A 17,289-nucleotide genomic window follows, 5' to 3' on the forward strand; every position below is an offset into this window, starting at 1 on the left:
CCTCTTTACTTTCTGCCATTAGAGTGGTACCATCTGCATATCTGAGGTTCTTGATATATCTCCTGGCAGTCTTGATTCCAGCTTGTGATTCATCCAGCCTGGCATTTTGCATGATGTACCTGCATATAAGTTAAATAGGGTGACAATATACAGCCTTGTACTCCTTTCCCAAGTTTGAACCAGTGAGTGGTTCCATGTGCGGATCTAGCTGTTGCTTCTTGAGTTGCATACAGGTTTTTCAGGAGACAGGTAAGATGGTCTGGTATCCCCCTCTTTAAGAATTTTCCATAGTTTTTTTGTAAGCCACACAGTCAAAGGTTCTGAGATAACATTGTCCCCTGGAGGAGGTAATGAGAAACCCCACCAGTATTCTTGCTGTGAAAACCCTATGAACAGTATGAGAAGGCAGTTGGCCTGCTACACATGTGCAATGCAATGGCATTCAAATAGATGATGAAATTAAAGTGAAGAAAAAATAAGTGTAGGAAAATAATATCAGAAGGAATGTTATTTCATAGAAATGCTTATTGTAACTTCCCAAGAGTCTGAACTTTATGAATCTAAAGCTTGGAAAGAGAACATTAAAGGGTTACTGTTACATGCTTGAAAGTGAGGCAGTCCATGAAATTGGCTGGATTCATGTTACCCTGTCCAAATAACAGTCTTGCACATACAGTCGTAGATTAAGTTTCTTGATAAAATGTAAATTATCCCCTGTACCACCCAGAATAGAATCTTGACTACAGATGATGCTCAGTAAAAATTTTATTGAATTGGGTGAAAAAAGAGGCCTATATTATGAGAAAGCTGAGCCAGAAACATACAGATATACACAAAATGTCTTAGAGGACATTAGAAGTATTTTTATCCAACCTATTAAAAGAATCAGTAATAGGAGAAAAAGTTCCAAGTCAGATAATGTATAGGCTTCAAGGTATGTTTACATTTATATGAATCAAAGTGTCACAAAAGGTAAAGGTTAATGGAAGAAAGTACCATTTAACTTTTTAAGCTGGGTTTGAATTTTTTTGGCTGATTTCTATTTTTTGTTGTTTTGGCTAAATACTGATAATAATTTAAAGAATTTGGAATTTTCCTGAAAGTTAGTGTCACTAAGCATAACCAAAACTTAGAACAGAAGCAATCATGTAATTAGTTTACACTAAAAAGCATGCCTCTTGAAATTTGGAAAGTATTTCAAAAAAATTCAGATTTTTCTCTTGTATTTTAACTTTCTACTTTTTTCTTTATGTTTTTTGTAATTGAGTACTAAATAAGTTGAAGCTCTTACCAATGTACTCTATAAAGTGGCCTCTGAAAAAGAAGTGCCCCTACAGAATGCATGACAAAAAATCTCCTTGGTATAAAATTTTGCAGGTTTCCCTGCTGACTCAGGGGTAAAGAAACCTCCTACCAATACAGGAGATGCAGGTTCAATCCCTTGATGAGGAAGATCCCCTGGAGAAGGACATGGCAACCCACTCCAGTCTTCTTGCCTGGGAAATCCCATGGACAGAGGAGCCTGGCCAGCTATAGTCTGTTGGGTCACAGAGTCAGACAAGACTGAACTGACGGAGTACACATAAAAATTTGTACAATATCCTTTTTGTAGACTTGTACTTGAGGAAGAGAAGTTCCTACCTGTGGATTTCATTGAAAGAAATCTTGAACTGTACTGAATCTGGCATTTAAAAACTTTTAGTGAATAAGATAAAATGATCCACTGAATGTACTTTTTTAAACCAAGACTTAGTCTCTAGTAGTCATGGTAAGTTAACTTCATGTGCCCGTTTTGATGAATTGCTAAGAAAGAATACTATGTTTAGTTAGGCTCTGGCACCGCACTCCAGTACTCTTGCCTGGAAAATCCCATGGGTGGAGGAGCCTGGAAGGGTGTAGTTCATGGGATCACTGAGGGTTGGACACGACTGAGCGACTTCACTTTCACTTTTCATTTTCATGCACTGGAGAAGGAAATGGCAACACACTCCAGTGTTCTTGCCTGGAGAATCCCAGGGATGGGGGAGCCTGGTGGGCTGCCGTCTATGGGGTCGCAGAGAGTCAGACACGACTGAAGTGACTTAGCAGCAGCAGCAGACTTATGATGGGGCCCATTGGGTTAGAATCCCATGATTGTTGATATCTGTCTTTATCATAAAAGGAAAACTCTAGCGTGTGTCCTGGATTTTTGCTAGTCCTGGTCTAGCCTACACTGCCATTTCAATGACTGCTAACCAAATGTGATTATTGAACATATGAAATATGCCTATTGTAACTCAGTTGAATTTTTTTTATTGAAAAATAGTTTAACAGTGTTGTGTCGGTTTCTGGGGTACAGCAACATGATTCAGTTATACTGTATATATAATATATAGTATATATATACACTTTTTAAGGTTTTTTTCCATTATAGGTTATTACAAGGTATTTCCACTATAGGTTATTATTACAAGGTATTGAATATAGTTTCCTATGCTATAGAGTGGGACCTTCTTACTTATCTATTTTATATAGAGTAGTGTGTATCTGTTAATCCCAAACTTATGATTTATCCCTCTCCGCTACTTTCCCTTTTGATAGCCTTAAGTTTATTTTCTATGCCTGTGATTAGCTGAATTTTAAAACTTATTTACTTTAATTATATATAAATTTTAAAATGACTTGATTCAATTATTGAACAACTTTAGAGTTAAAAAATAATAACCATATATTTTATAAAACCTAATTATGATCTAGTATTTTTGAAGAAAATACAGTGTTCAAGTTGAGATATGCTGTGAATATAAAATATATACTCTATTTCAAGGACCTAGTACCCAAAGGAATGTAAAATATTTCATTAATAATTTTATAACATTTATTATAATACATATTTAATATTTAAATATGTTTGGTTAAATGTCACTAAAACATCACCTTTGTACTTTGTTAAAATGTCTACTAGAAAACTTAATATACGTATGGCTCACATTAAATTTCTATTGAGCAGTGGTAGTCTATAACTCTTAAATACATACTCTTTATAAAGCCTATTTATATTAATGTGTCTTATAATACATATAAATTTGATCATATATATCTTTTTTCCATAGGGAAAAGTTTTTAAAATCTGGAGGACTCATTTTCTCTCAGAAGCCTCTATTGCTCTTTTGCATGATTGCTTTTGGTGGTGGTTTCTCCATAAATTTAAGGTAAAATGTTTTTTTAAAACTTCTTTTTAAAAAGTTGATTTGCAGCATAATTTTTCATTAGCAGTAACACTGGTGTTTTTTTAATGTTCTTCTGATCCTATCACAAAGCTTGTTTTTTTAGTGTTCTGCATATATTAGAAGTCATGTTTGAAATCTAGAGTTCTTTTAGAGGAGTTAAAACCTTAATGTGGATTTCAAAGATCCAGAGTCTATATTAGTCAGAAAAAGATTAATTAAATCAAACACTGTATTTTGCCTATGTTCTCCTCTAGGAGTTTTATAGTTTCTGGTCTTACATTTAGATCTTTAATCCATTTTGAGTTTATTTTTGTGTGTGGTGTTAGAAAGTGATCTAGTTTCATTCTTTTACAAGTGGTTGACCAGTTTTCCCAGCACCACTTGTTAAAGAGATTGTCTTTACTCCATTGTATATTCTTGCCTCCTTTGTCAAAGATAGAGTGTCCATAGGTGTGTGGATTTATCTCTGGGCTTTCTATTTTGTTCCATTGATCTATATGTCTGTCTTTGTGCCAGTACCATACTGTCTTGATGACTGTGGCTTTGTAGTAGAGCCTGAAATCAGGCAAGTTGATTCCTCCAGTTCCATTCTTCTTTCTCAAGATTGCTTTGGCTATTCAAGGGTTTTTTGTGTTTCCATACAAATCTTGAAATTATTTGTTCTAGCTCTGTGAAAAATACTGCTGGTAGCTTGATAGGGATTGCATTGAATCTGTAGATTGCTTTGGGTAGTATACTCATTTTCACTATATTGCTTCTTCCAATCCATGAACATGGTGTATTTCTCCATCTATTAGTGTCCTCTTTGATTTCTTTCATCAGTGTTCTATAGTTTTCTATATATAGGTCTTTAGTTTCTTTAGGTAGATATATTCCTAAGTATTTTATTCTTTTCGTTGCAATGGTGAATGCACTCTCCGACATAAATCACATCAGGATCCTCTATGATCCACCTCCCATAATACTAGAAATAAAAGCAAAAATAAACAAATGGGATCTAATTAAAATTAAAAGCTTCTGCACAACAAAGGAAAATATAAGCAAGGTGAAAAGACAGCCTTCTGAATGGGAGAAAATAATAGCAAATGAAGCAATTGACAAACAACTAATCTCAAAAATTTACAAGCAACTTATGCAGCTCAATTCCAGAAAAATAAATGACCCAATCAAAAAATGGGCCAAAGAACTAAATAGACATTTCTCCAAAGAAGACATACAGATGGCTAACAAACACATGAAAAGATGCTCAACATCACTCATTATCAGAGAAATGCAAATCAAGACCACAACAAGGTACCACTTCACACCAGTCAGAATGGCTGCAATCCAAAAGTCTACAAGCAATAAATGCTGGAGAGGGTGTGGAGAAAAGGGAACCCTCTTACATTGTTGGTGGGAATGCAAACTAGTACAGCCACTATGGAGAACAGTGTGGAGATTCCTTAAAAAACTGGAACTAGAACTGCCTTATGACCCAGCAATCCCACTGCTCAGCATACACACCGAGGAAACCAGAATAGAAAGAGACACATGTACTCCAATGTTCATCGCAGCACTGTTTATAATAGCCAGGACATGGAAGCAACCTAGATGTCCATCAGCAGATGAATGGATAAGAAAGCTGTGGTACATATACACAATGGAGTATTACTCAGCTATTAAAAAGAATACATTTGAATCAGTTCTAATGAGATGGATGAAACTAGAGCCGATTATACAGAGTGAAGTAAGCCAGAAAGAAAAACACCAATACAGTATACTAACACATATATATGGAATTTAGAAAGATGGCAATGATGACCCTGTAAGCAAGACAGCAAAAGAGACACAGATGTGTAGAGCGGACTTTTGGACTCTGAGGGAGAGGGAGAGGGTGGGATGATTTGGAAGAATGGCATTGAAACATGTATACTATCATGTAAGAAATGAATTGCTAGTCTATGTTCAATGCAGGATGCCGGATGCTTGGGGCTGGTGCACGGGGATGATCCGGAGGGATGATGTGGGGTGGGAGGTGGGAGGGGGGTTCATGTTTGGGAGCTCATGTACACCCGTGGCGGATTCATGTCAATGTATGCCAAAACCAATACAGTATTGTAAAAGTAAAATAAAGTAAAAATAAAAATTTAAATTAAAAAAATAATAATAATAAATAAATAAATCAAACACTGTAGTAAATAACAAAGTTGTAGCTTTACCCAGTAGTATAATGCACTGATGAACACTAAAGAGAAAATCCACTGCAAATCAGTGACATTGAAAGAGGTTTCACTTCGAAAACGCAATATATCAGATGCGGAGAGGGTCCTCTCTTGATTCAGAAAGATGAAAACTCTGCTTAGGATTAAAAAGAGAAAGACATGGGTATCTGGGAAGCAATAAGAGAATGGAAATAAGCAGTATGCAAGTATTACATCAGAGAATATGAGTCTGGAGAAAGTGGTGAATACCAATGGCTGCTGTGTGGCCTCTGGATCTAGAAGAATGAAAAGCAGAGTAATGCTGGGGATCACAGTCCAAGCATTAGGAAGGTATGCTGCCCCATCAGGGAAGTCTGATATTAGGCTCAGTTCTTCACCTCCTCAGCTCAAATTGCCCAAAGAAAACTGCTTATGGATTCTTTCATACAATGAAGCAGTGAGTTCTATTAATTTTTCATAAAACTATTTGAATAGAACATAATGTTCCTTGTGGCTCAACTGTTAAAGAATCCGCCAGCAATGCGGGAGATCTGGTTCGATCCTTGGTATGACAAGATGCCCTGGAGAAGGGAAAGGCTACCCACTCCAGTATCCTGGCCTAGAGAATCCCATGGACCGTATAGTCCATGAGGTCACAAAAAGTTGGGCAACAACTGAGGGACTTTCATTTCATCATCACTTCACATGTGTTAGAATAATTAATGTAATTCAAGGTAAGAGTATCTGTTCTGTATTTCTGATATCGTTAGGAGTTGAATGAGAAATAGGAAGTGGTATATCAGTTCCACAAAGGTAATTATGTAGGGAAACATAAAATCAGACTTTCATTACCTTAGATTTCTTTTTCCAGATCTGGATTCCAAATTTATATTTTTCCATGATAACAGAGAGAAAGCATTACTTTCCCACTTAAATTTGTTAGGGTTATATATATGACAAGTTTTTGAAGGAAACATAATCTAGCAATGTTTCTAGTAACTGCTTTGTCAAGCTACATTATTTGGAACAAACAGATCTGACACAAAAATGTTAGCAACCCACTACATTTATAGGGGTATCTGTGGAATAACAAGGAATTAGAAGTCATTTTGTCTTTAAGCAAACTATTCTAACTACTGGCTTCCTGAAATTATAGTAATTATTTTATAATCTTACAATTTAATAACATTTCCAATATCATTAAGATCTCTGATGTGTTTTGAGGAACATTATATGATTGATCTGAGTGTTCTGCTACTGTTCTAAGGGAACTGAAAGGGTATCCAAGTCATATTGAAGCAACATATCCATGATTTAACCAGAACAGAACCTCTTTCATCTGTTCTGTTCATTAAATTTCACCTATGATTTTATTTCTAAGAGGGTTCTTTTGTTAAATATATGAAGCCAGTGAACTAGATTAATAGCATGGCCTCTTGGGTTCCTAAATACATCAAATAAATATGATGAGTGCTCATACATTTTTACCAGCATTGTGTGGGAATATTTGTACTGTTAGGTAAGCTCATATTTCAAGCTATGCTACATTTTCAGGTGAACACAAAACACATACATTCTATCTATTTTTAGGTCCATCTTATAGGCGTGCTGTGGTTCATTGGGTCGCGAAGAGCTGGACACAGCTGAGCTGAACTGAACTGATAAATGATAAATAGTACTGACTTTATAACTAGAATAACCTCCCCCCAAGCCACTAGTGCAATTTAATTACCAACAGCACAATATGAAATAATATATAATCATACTCTAGAATATAGCATGATTCAGTATGTTGACTCTGAAATTTATTTCAGTAATTGTTAGGTGACTAATATAAAAGCAAATTTCTTTTATTACCTGTGACTTAGTGGTAGATTGATCTGGTAGAAAAAGTGCTGGGCTTAAATCTAGGAAACAGTGACAGACTTTATTTGGGGGGCTCCAAAATCATTGCAGGTGGTTACTGCAGCCATGAAAAAAAGATGCTTATTCCTCGGAAGAAAAGTTATGATCAACCTAGACAGCATATTAAAAAGCAGAGACATTACTTTGCCAACAAAGGTCCATCTAGTCAAAGCCATGGTTTTTCCAGTAGTCATGTATGGATGTGAGAGTTGGACTATAAAGAAAGGTGAGCACCAAAGAATTGATGCTTTTGAACTGTGGTGTTGGAGAAGACTCTTGGGAATCCCTTGAACTGCAAGGAGATCCAACCAGTCCATCCTAAAGGAAATCAGTCCTGAATATTCATTGGAAGGACTGATGCTGCAGCTGAAACTCCAGTACTTTGGCCACCTGAGGCAAAGAACCGACTCATTTGAAAAGACCTTGATACTGGGAATGATTGAAGGCAGGAAGAGAAGGGGACGACAGAGGATGAGATGGTTAGATGGCATCACCTACTCAATGGACTTGAGTTTGAGTAAACTCCGGGAATTGGTGATGCACTGGAAAGCCTGGTGTGCTGCAGTTCATCGGGTCACAAAGAGTCAGACATGACTGAGTGACCGAACTGAGCTGAACTGAACTTAATCCAAGAAGTTAAAATTTTAAATCTGTTTTTCCCAGTAGTTGCGGTGACATTTCAATACTTTGGCCACCTGATGTGAAGAACTGACTCATTTGAAAAGACCCTGATTCTGGGAAAGATTGAAGGCAGGAGGAGAAGGGAACAACAGAGGTTGAGATGGTTGGATGGCATCACCGACTCAATGGACATGAGTTTGGATAAACTCTGGGAGCTGGTGATGGACAGGGAGGCCTGGCGTGCTGCAGTCCATGGGGTTGCAAAGAGTCGGACACAACTGAGTGACCGAACTGAATTGAACTGAGGGTGAAACTTTGGGTTAGTCAAAAAATTGCTGTGAGCTTCAATAATCTCAGCTTCAAAACAAACAAAAACAGATTTTAAAAACTCTCTCTTTTGGCCTAAAAGTAACATAAATAAGAGCCCTAGTAAACTGTGAAATACTATATAAGTGTAATATGGATTCAGTGCAACCGAATTAAGACCTGGCTTTCAGAAACAAGTTTAAAAGTGTTAATCTCTCAGTCGGATCCAACTCTTTGTGACCCCATGGACTGTAGCCTGCCAGACTCCTCTGTCCATGGAATTCTCCAGGCAAGAATGCTGGAGTGGATAGTCATTCCCTTCTCCAGATCTTCCCAACCCAAGGATCAAACCCAGGTCTTCCACACTGCAGGCAGATTCTTTACCATCTGAGCCACCAGAGAAGCCCCCAAAACAAGTTTTGCCATTAGTAAATGATGTAACTAGATAGTTACTTACTTCTTTCATAAAGCTTTAAAAATTTCCCATTGTATATGTTAATTGGGAGTTAGAAAATGCATTTAAAGTTGTTTGTTTACATAGAAGTTGTTTAAATGGTATATAGGGTATATGGTAACTGTTCAGTGGATATACCTATCATTATTATTGTTTATTATTATATTCATAGTGAAAATACAGTGTTCCAAAAATTCCTGGGTAATGTATAGGCTAATGATAAAAGTTTCCCTGATGATGTTTGACTAGAAGAATTCCAGAAATGATACAGCCTTAAAGGTTTCAAAATTGTCCATGGGACTTTGGCTCTCAAAATGATCCAGAAGCCTAGAAAGTGTATCACTTCTACCCATAAAATATCAAAGATAAGCCATATATAACCCCCAAATATAACAACTTTTTTGAACTCATCATACAGAGTAAATCTGAAAGCAAAGAATGTTACCAGGGAAGAGTAACTGTATAATGAGGGCTTCCCTGGTGGCTCAGACAGTAAAAAATCTGCCTGCAATGCAGGAGACCCAGGTTCAGTCTCTGAGTCCAGAAGATCCCCCGGAGAACGGCATTCCAGTATTCTTGCCTGGGGAATTCCATGGACAGAGGAACCTGGCAGGCTACAGTCCATGGGGTTGCAAGGAGTTGGACACGACTGAGTGACTAACGTAAACACAAAGTAATCAATTCATCATTATGACATAACAATGAAATATTTATATACCTAATAAAATGCTTTGAAACACATTTAATTAATTTAATACTTAAAGGAGAAAGACAAATCTATAAATACAGTTAGATATTTCAGCACCTCAGTCTCAGTAACTGGTAGAATGTACAGAAATCAGTTAATGATATAGAATGCTGTAGATGATTTGAGCAACACTTTGTTAACCAACTTTATGCATCTAATTGATATTTATTAAGCATTCCTGTTAGTGACTGTAGAATACACATTTTTCTCATGTACATATTAAATCTTTACCAACTATATTCTGGGCTAGGAAAACATTCTAATAAAATTAAAAGAATTCACGTCATGTTTTTAGACCAAAATGGAATTATAGTGTAAATGGATAACAGAAAGCTATCTGGAAAATTCTCAAATATTTGGAAACTAACATACTTCTCAGGAACTATGGGTCAAGCCAGAAATCAATAGGGAAATTGAAAAATATTTTGAGCTTATTGAAAATGAAAATGCAGATTAAATTTGTGAGATATACCTCAAGCAGTATTTGGAAATTTAAAGCATTAAGATGCCTGTATTTGAAATACGGAACATTCTCAAAAACCATGACCCCAGCTTATAGTGTAGGAAACTAGACAAAGAAATGAAAACCTGAAGTATGCAGAAGAAAGGAAATAATAAAGACCAGTTGTTGTCATTTCTTAGTCACTCAGTCATGTCTGACACTTTTGTAATACCATGAACTGTAACCCACCAGGCTCCTCTAGACATGGGATTTTCCAGGCAAGATTACTAGAGTGAGTTGCCATTAATGTATAAGAGTTCCCAAACAACCAACAACTCAAAGAATAAATCACAGGGGAAATTAGAAAATAGCTTGAGACAAATGAAAACAAAAATAGAATATACAAAACTCGCAGGGAAAAACAAAAGCAGTGCTAAAAGAGAAATTTATAGTTGTAAACAAATCAATAAACAACATATCAACAACCTAAATCTACCTAGTAAGGAACTAGAAAAAGAAGGACAAACTGAACCCTTAGCTAATAGAAGGAAGGAAGGAATAGATTAGAGTGGAGATAAATAAAATAGAGAATTGAAAAATAGTAGAGAAAAGCAATAAAATCAAAAGTTATTCCTTGAGATCAATAAAATTGACAAACCTCTAGCAAGAGTAGGAGAGAAGGAAATGGCAACCCACTCCAGTATTCTTGCCTAGAGAATCCTGTGGACAGAGGAGCCTGGTGGGCTGCTGTCTATAGGGTCACACAGAGTCGGACACAACTGAAGCGACTTAGCAACAGCAGCAGCAAGAATAAGAGGACTCAAATTAAAGTCAAATGAAAGTAGGAACTTTACTATCAGCAAAGAAAAAAGAAGGATTAAGAGGATTGTGAACAAACATATAATAACAAATTGGATAGCCTGTATAAAATGGACAAATTCCTAGAAATATATAATTTTCCAAGACCGAATAATGAAGAAATAGACAATCTGAATAGATGTATAACTAGTAGGGAGATTAAATAAGTAATCAGAAACCTCCCAACAAAGAAAGTCCTGGACCAAATGACTTCACTGATGAATTCTGCCAATATTTAAAGAAGAATTAACACCAATCCTTCTCAAACTCTTCTGAAAAACTGAAGAGGAGGGAATACTCCTAGCTCATTTTATGAGACCAATATTGTCATGATACCAAAGCTAAAGATACTACAAAAAAAAAAAATACAGATCAATATCCTCTTTTAGGATATTGATACAAAAGCCTTCAACAAAATACTAGGAAACTGAATTCAGCAGTATATTAAAAGAGTTATAGAGCCTGACCAATGAGCTTTATTCCTAGAATGCAAGAATAATTTAACATATGTTAAATAGCTAGATCTAATGAGCATATCAGTAACTTGAATATCCATCAGCTGTAGGATGACTTTTCTTTTCAAATATACCAAAACATGTATAAAAATTTACCATACTATTTTGCTACTCAGTTTCCTGTGAAAGTATATTTAATGTGTACATTACAGTGAATTGTATTAATCAAAGACATGTTCTGAAACTTTCTGTCTAGATATTTCTTCATACATGATTGTAGGTTGTGTAGCTGAAGCATGCCAACTTTATTCACTAGTAAGTTATATATAATCTCAGTTAATTCTCATACAAACCTAAATCTTAGAACCACTTCCCATTATATAAATGATCTAGAATTTTTAGCTGTTAACATTATCATTATTGTTTCTGCTACTATCTCCATCTGTAAACTTATCACAGAAGCATGACAACTGTATTGGGAGTTAGGAGACATGGATTCTAGTCTGACTTTCAGTTACTTAACTGTGTATCAGTTCAGTCGCTCAGTCGTGTCCAACTCTATGCAACCAATGGACTGCAGCATGCCAGGCTTCCCTGTCCATCACCAGCTCCCGGAGTTTGCTCAAACTCATGTCCATCAAGTCAGTGATGCCATCCAACCATCTCATCTTCTGTTGTCCTCTTCTCCTCTTGCCTTCAATCTTTCCCAGCATCAGAGTCTTTTCCAGTGAGTCAGTTCTTCGCATCAGGTGGCCAAAGTATTTGAGAATCAGCATCAGTCATACTTAACTGTGTATAACCTTAAATAATGCTCTTAAGCTTTCTGGACAGTAGTGCAATCACTAAATTAGAGAGGTTTAACCTAGGTGATATCTAACTTCCATTTTAGTTCTAAGATACTATACATTTATGAATCCCAGCTCATATGGTTTGCTAATTTAGAAAATTACCACTGAATTTAATCATTTTTGGTGTTTATTACCAAAACCTATTAATGCCAGCTTGTGCTTCTACTGTTGATATCATAAATGAATTTGGACTCTTAATTCATCTGTTCATTGCTTAATAGAGCAAGAATTCAAGGTGCTACCTTAAGACTTTACTATAATGTTAACAGTATTATTATGTATAGATTTCTTCCTTCTTATAACTTACATGCAGAGTACATCATGAGAAATGCTGGGCTGGAAGAAGCACAAGCTGGAATCAAGATTGCTGGGAGAAATATCAGTAACCTCAGATATGCAGATGACACCACCCTGATGGCAGAAACTGAAGAGGAACTAAAAAGCCTCTTGATGAAAGTAAAAGAGGAGAGTGAAAAAGTCGGCTTAAAGCTCAATATTCAGAAAACAAAGGTCATGGCATCTGGTCCCATCACTTCATGGGAAATAGATGGGGAAACAGTGGAAACAGTGTCAGACTTTATTTTGGGAGGCTCCAAAATCACAGCAGATGGTGATTGCAGCCATGAAATTAAAAGATGCTTACTCCTTGGAAGGAAAGTTATTACCAACCTAGATAGCATATTAAAAAGCAGAGACATTACTTTGCCAACAGAGGTCCGTCTAGCCAAGGCTATGGTTTTTCCTGTGGTCATGTATGGATGTGAGAGTTGGACTGTGAAGAAAGCTGAGCGCCGAAGAATTGATGCTTTTGAACTGTGGTGTTGGAGAAGACTCTTGAGAGTCCCTTGGACTGCAAAGAGATCCAACCAGTCCATTCTAAAGGAGATCAGTCCTGGGTGTTCATTGGAAGGACTGATGCTAAAGCTGAAACTCCAATACTTTGGCCACCTCATGTGAAGAATTGACTCATTGGAAAAGACCCTGATGCTGGGAGGGATTGGGGGCAGGAGGAGAAGGGGACGACAGAGGATGAGATGGCTGGATGGCATCACCAACTCGATGGACATGAGTTTGAGTAAACTCCGGAAGTTGGCTATGGACAGGGAGGCCTGGCGTGCTGCGATTCATGGGGTTGCAAAGAGTCAGACACAACTGAGCAACTGAACTGATAGCATTCTACTTTGTTTTTAGTCTTTCATGTCACTATTTTACTAGTTCTGGCTATGGCTGTCTCATTCCAGTAATTGCTTTTATTTTATACTGAGATACTTCTTATGAAAGATTTGGAATGGCTATAGAATAATAGAAGGTAGCTATGTCATTGACAGCATTGTACATGCCAACCACTATTTAAGAACCTTCATTAATTGATCAGACATTGGTTTGCTTTCTGTGTGCCAGGCACTGTGCTGAGGGCTTTAAATACAAAGCCAAACAAAATGTGATCCTTGTCCAATTGAATTTTAAGATACTACTTTAAGGCATGTATATATTACCTACATTTGCAGATAAGGAAACTAGGACTTGCCCAGGATAGTGCAGCTAATGAATAATGGAACCAGCATTTAAATTCAGGTCTGCATGATGCCAAAAACCCACGCTCATTCCATTATAGCAACAGATCTGCAGTTTGAGAATAGATAGAATTACTGACATTATGTAAACAAATTCTAATTTTAAATTGTAATATCAATTGTTTTAATTCCATGCCTGTTTTATTTTTTAAGCCTGACAGAGAAAGTCAAGATTGCTTGTTTGATAGAATTTCAGAAAGCTATGTGTCACTTTTCATGAGCATACCTCTAAGCCGAAAGGATACATTCTTTCAGGTAAATACAGAAGTTAACTGGTTATACAAATTATATTTATAGCAAATGAAGTATAAAAAGTTATTTAAACACATATGAGAATGTATTTTGTTACTTTGAAAGCAAAATTGCCTCAAGTAGAGTAAAAAAGCTAATATTTTAAGTTATGCCCCCACCCCAGAATATTGTATTCTGCTGAAGGCCTTACAGAATCTATTTGTTTGCATACTGAAAGATATTGACTTATCCTATGCATATTCTTGATTTTTTAATCTGCAAAATTATTTTCCTTTTACTTTATAAAGTATATTTTGGTCTAAGAGGACTTAACCTCTTGTGTTAATGCATAAGTACAACACTAAGCACCTGTGAACAGTAAAGAACAATGAACAAAGTTGTGAATCAAATGTTGTTTTACTATGTTAAAATAATTTGGTTAAAATAATTTATGTTCTTGAGTAATGTGAAGTGAAGATGCATGGAATTTCCTTGAGTATTTTGAAATGTAAACATCTAGCATTTCAAAGCAGAAGACATATTCAAATACTTTGTTGAACTGACATCTGTAAAATCAGAAATACATGAGTATTTTCAAGTCAGTAAATGTTTTTATGGATAAATCCTAAAATAAAATAAGTGTCTTTGTAGTAGAGTCTGAAGTCAGGCAAGTTGATTCCTCCAGTTCCATTCTTCTTTCTCAAGATTGCTTTGGCTATTCGAGGTTTTTTGTATTTCCATACAAAGCTTGAAATTATTTGTTCTAGTTCTGTGAAAAATGTGGCTGGTAGCTTGATAGGGATTGCATTGAATTTGTAAATTGCTTTGGGTAGTATACTCATTTTCACTATATTGATTCTTCCAATCCATGAACATGGTATATTTCTCCATCTATTAGTGTCCTCTTTGATTTCTTTCATCAGTGTTTTATAGTTTTCTATATATAGGTCTTTAGTTTCTTTAGGTAGATATATTCCTAAGTATTTTATTCTTTTCGTTGCAATGGTGAATGGAATTGTTTCCTTAATTTCTTTTTCTACTTTCTCATTATTCGTGTATAGGAATGCAAGGGATTTCTGTGTGTTGATTTTATATCCTGCAACTTTACTATATTCATTGATGAGCTCTAGTAATTTTCTGGTGGAGTCTTTAGGGTTTTCCATGTAGAGGATCATGTCATCTGCAAACAGTGAGAGTTTTACTTCTTCTTTTCCAATTTGGATTCCTTTTATTTCTTTTTCTGCTCTGATTGCTGTGGCCAAAACTTCCAGAACTATGTTGAATAGTAGCGGTGAAAGTGGGTATGGTACTGGCACAAAGACAGACATATAGATCAATGGAACAAAATAGAAAGCCCAGAGATAAATCCACACACATATGGACACCTTATCTTTGACAAAGGAGGCAAGAATATACAATGGAGTAAAGACAATCTCTTTAACAAGTGGTGCTGGGAAAACTGGTCAACCACTTGTAAAAGAATGAAACTAGATCACTTTCTAACACCGCACACAAAAATAAACTCAAAATGGATTAAAGATCTAAATGTAAGATCAGAAACTATAAAACTCCTAGAGGAGAACATAGGCAAAACACTCTCAGACATAAATCACAGCAGGATCCTCTATGATCCACCTCCCAGAATGCTGGAAATAAAAGCAAAAATAAACAAATGGGATCTAATTAAAATTAAAAGCTTCTGCACAACAAAGGAAAATATAAGCAAGGTGAAAAGACAGCCATCTGAATGGGAGAAAATAATAGCAAATGAAGCAACTGACAAACAACTAATCTCAAAACTATACAAGCAACTTCTGCAGCTCAACTCCAGAAAAATAAACGACCCAATCAAAAAATGGGCCAAAGAACTAAATAGACATTTCTCCAAAGAAGACATACGGATGGCTAACAAACACATGAAAAGATGCTCAACATCACTCATTATTAGAGAAATGCAAATCAAAACCACAATGAGGTACCACTTCACACCAGTCAGAATGGCTGTGATCCAAAAATCTGCAAGCAATAAATGCTGGAGAGGGTGTGGAGAAAAGGGAACCCTCCTACACTGTTGGTGGGAATGCAAACTAGTACAGCCACTATGGAGAACAGTGTGGAGATTCCTTAAAAAATTGCAAATAGAACTACCTTATGACCCAGCAATCCCACTTCCGGGCATACACACCAAGGAAACCAGAATTGAAAGAGACACATGTACCCCAATGTTCATCGCAGCACTGTTTATAATAGCCAGGACATGGAAACAACCTAGATGTCCATCAGCAGATGAATGGATAAGAAAGCTGTGGTACATATACACAATGGAGTATTACTCAACCGTTAAAAAGAATTCATTTGAATCAGTTCTGATGAGATGGATGAAACTGGAGCCGATTATACAGAGTGAAGTAAGCCAGAAAGAAAAACACCAATACAGTATACTAACACATATATATGGAATTTAGGAAGATGGCAGTGACGACCCTGTATGCAAGACAGGGAAAGAGACACAGATGTGTATAACGGACTTTTGGACTCAGAGGGAGAGGGAGAGGGTGGGATGATTTGGGAGAATGACATTCTAACATGTATACTATCATGTGAATTGAATCGCCAGTCTATGTCTGACGCAGGATGCAGCATGCTTGGGGCTGGTGCATGGGGATGACCCAGAAAGATGTTATGGGGAGGGAGGTGGGAGGGGGGTTCATGTTTGGGAATGCATGTAAGAATTAAAGATTTTAAAATTTAAAAAATAAAAAACTAAAAATAAAAAAAATAATAAATAAAATAAAATAAAATAAGTGTCTATCAAGAAAACATAAAATTGCCAAATATTTATACTCAATCTTGACCTATCTTACAAAAATGTACATACAGTATTATAGAAGGAAGCCAGCAGTGGGCTGGGAATAAGGAGTCTGCTACTAATTACACAGGTGATCTTGCAGACATTCAGTTTCTCAGTGCCATAGCCCGTTATCCATCAGATGAAGAGTTTGACCCATGATTCATAAGTTGCCTTATAGAACACTGATATTCCAAAAGATAGACTATGATTTTCCCTGCTAATATAAATTTGTTTTTCTTATTTACAGGAAAAACATTAGTGGTTAGAATTTTTTGGTCATTAAATTGCCTAGAGATGACAAAACTGGCTGGATTTCTCCTATCTATAATCCTTTACCTAGTCTGTCCTTTTGTGGTGGGTCTTGTCTATCTAATACGTGGTTTGATAAAGTCAAGCATGCTTTAACACAAGCCTTAAGAAAAGAATTTTTTAAAGCCTATTTAATGTGAACAAACAAGCAGTGGCACCATTACATATTCCTCATTCTATAATTTCTAGTCTTATGTTTATTGTCCAAATGTTCTCCTTGGGATGATGTGCCTTTTGATATCACGATGTTGCCTTTATAATCCATCTCAAATCATGACTTGATTTTTCCTGAAGTCCC

At 36.2% G+C, this 17,289-nt stretch overlaps 1 protein-coding gene across 1 annotated transcript in view; it reads left to right on the plus strand.

Annotated features, from left to right (window-relative positions):
• FAM227B (family with sequence similarity 227 member B) overlaps positions 1 to 17,289 on the plus strand; it is a 216,494-nt gene that overhangs the window by 23,656 nt on the left and 175,549 nt on the right. The window contains exons 8-9 of the mRNA XM_042252494.2: positions 3,093 to 3,191; positions 13,754 to 13,855. Coding sequence (XP_042108428.1) covers positions 3,093 to 3,191; positions 13,754 to 13,855 — 201 coding nt within the window. The remainder of the gene's footprint in view (positions 1 to 3,092; positions 3,192 to 13,753; positions 13,856 to 17,289) is intronic.

Source organism: Ovis aries, chromosome 7, assembly GCF_016772045.2.
Source record: "Ovis aries strain OAR_USU_Benz2616 breed Rambouillet chromosome 7, ARS-UI_Ramb_v3.0, whole genome shotgun sequence".
Taxonomy (NCBI): Eukaryota; Metazoa; Chordata; class Mammalia; order Artiodactyla; family Bovidae; genus Ovis; species Ovis aries.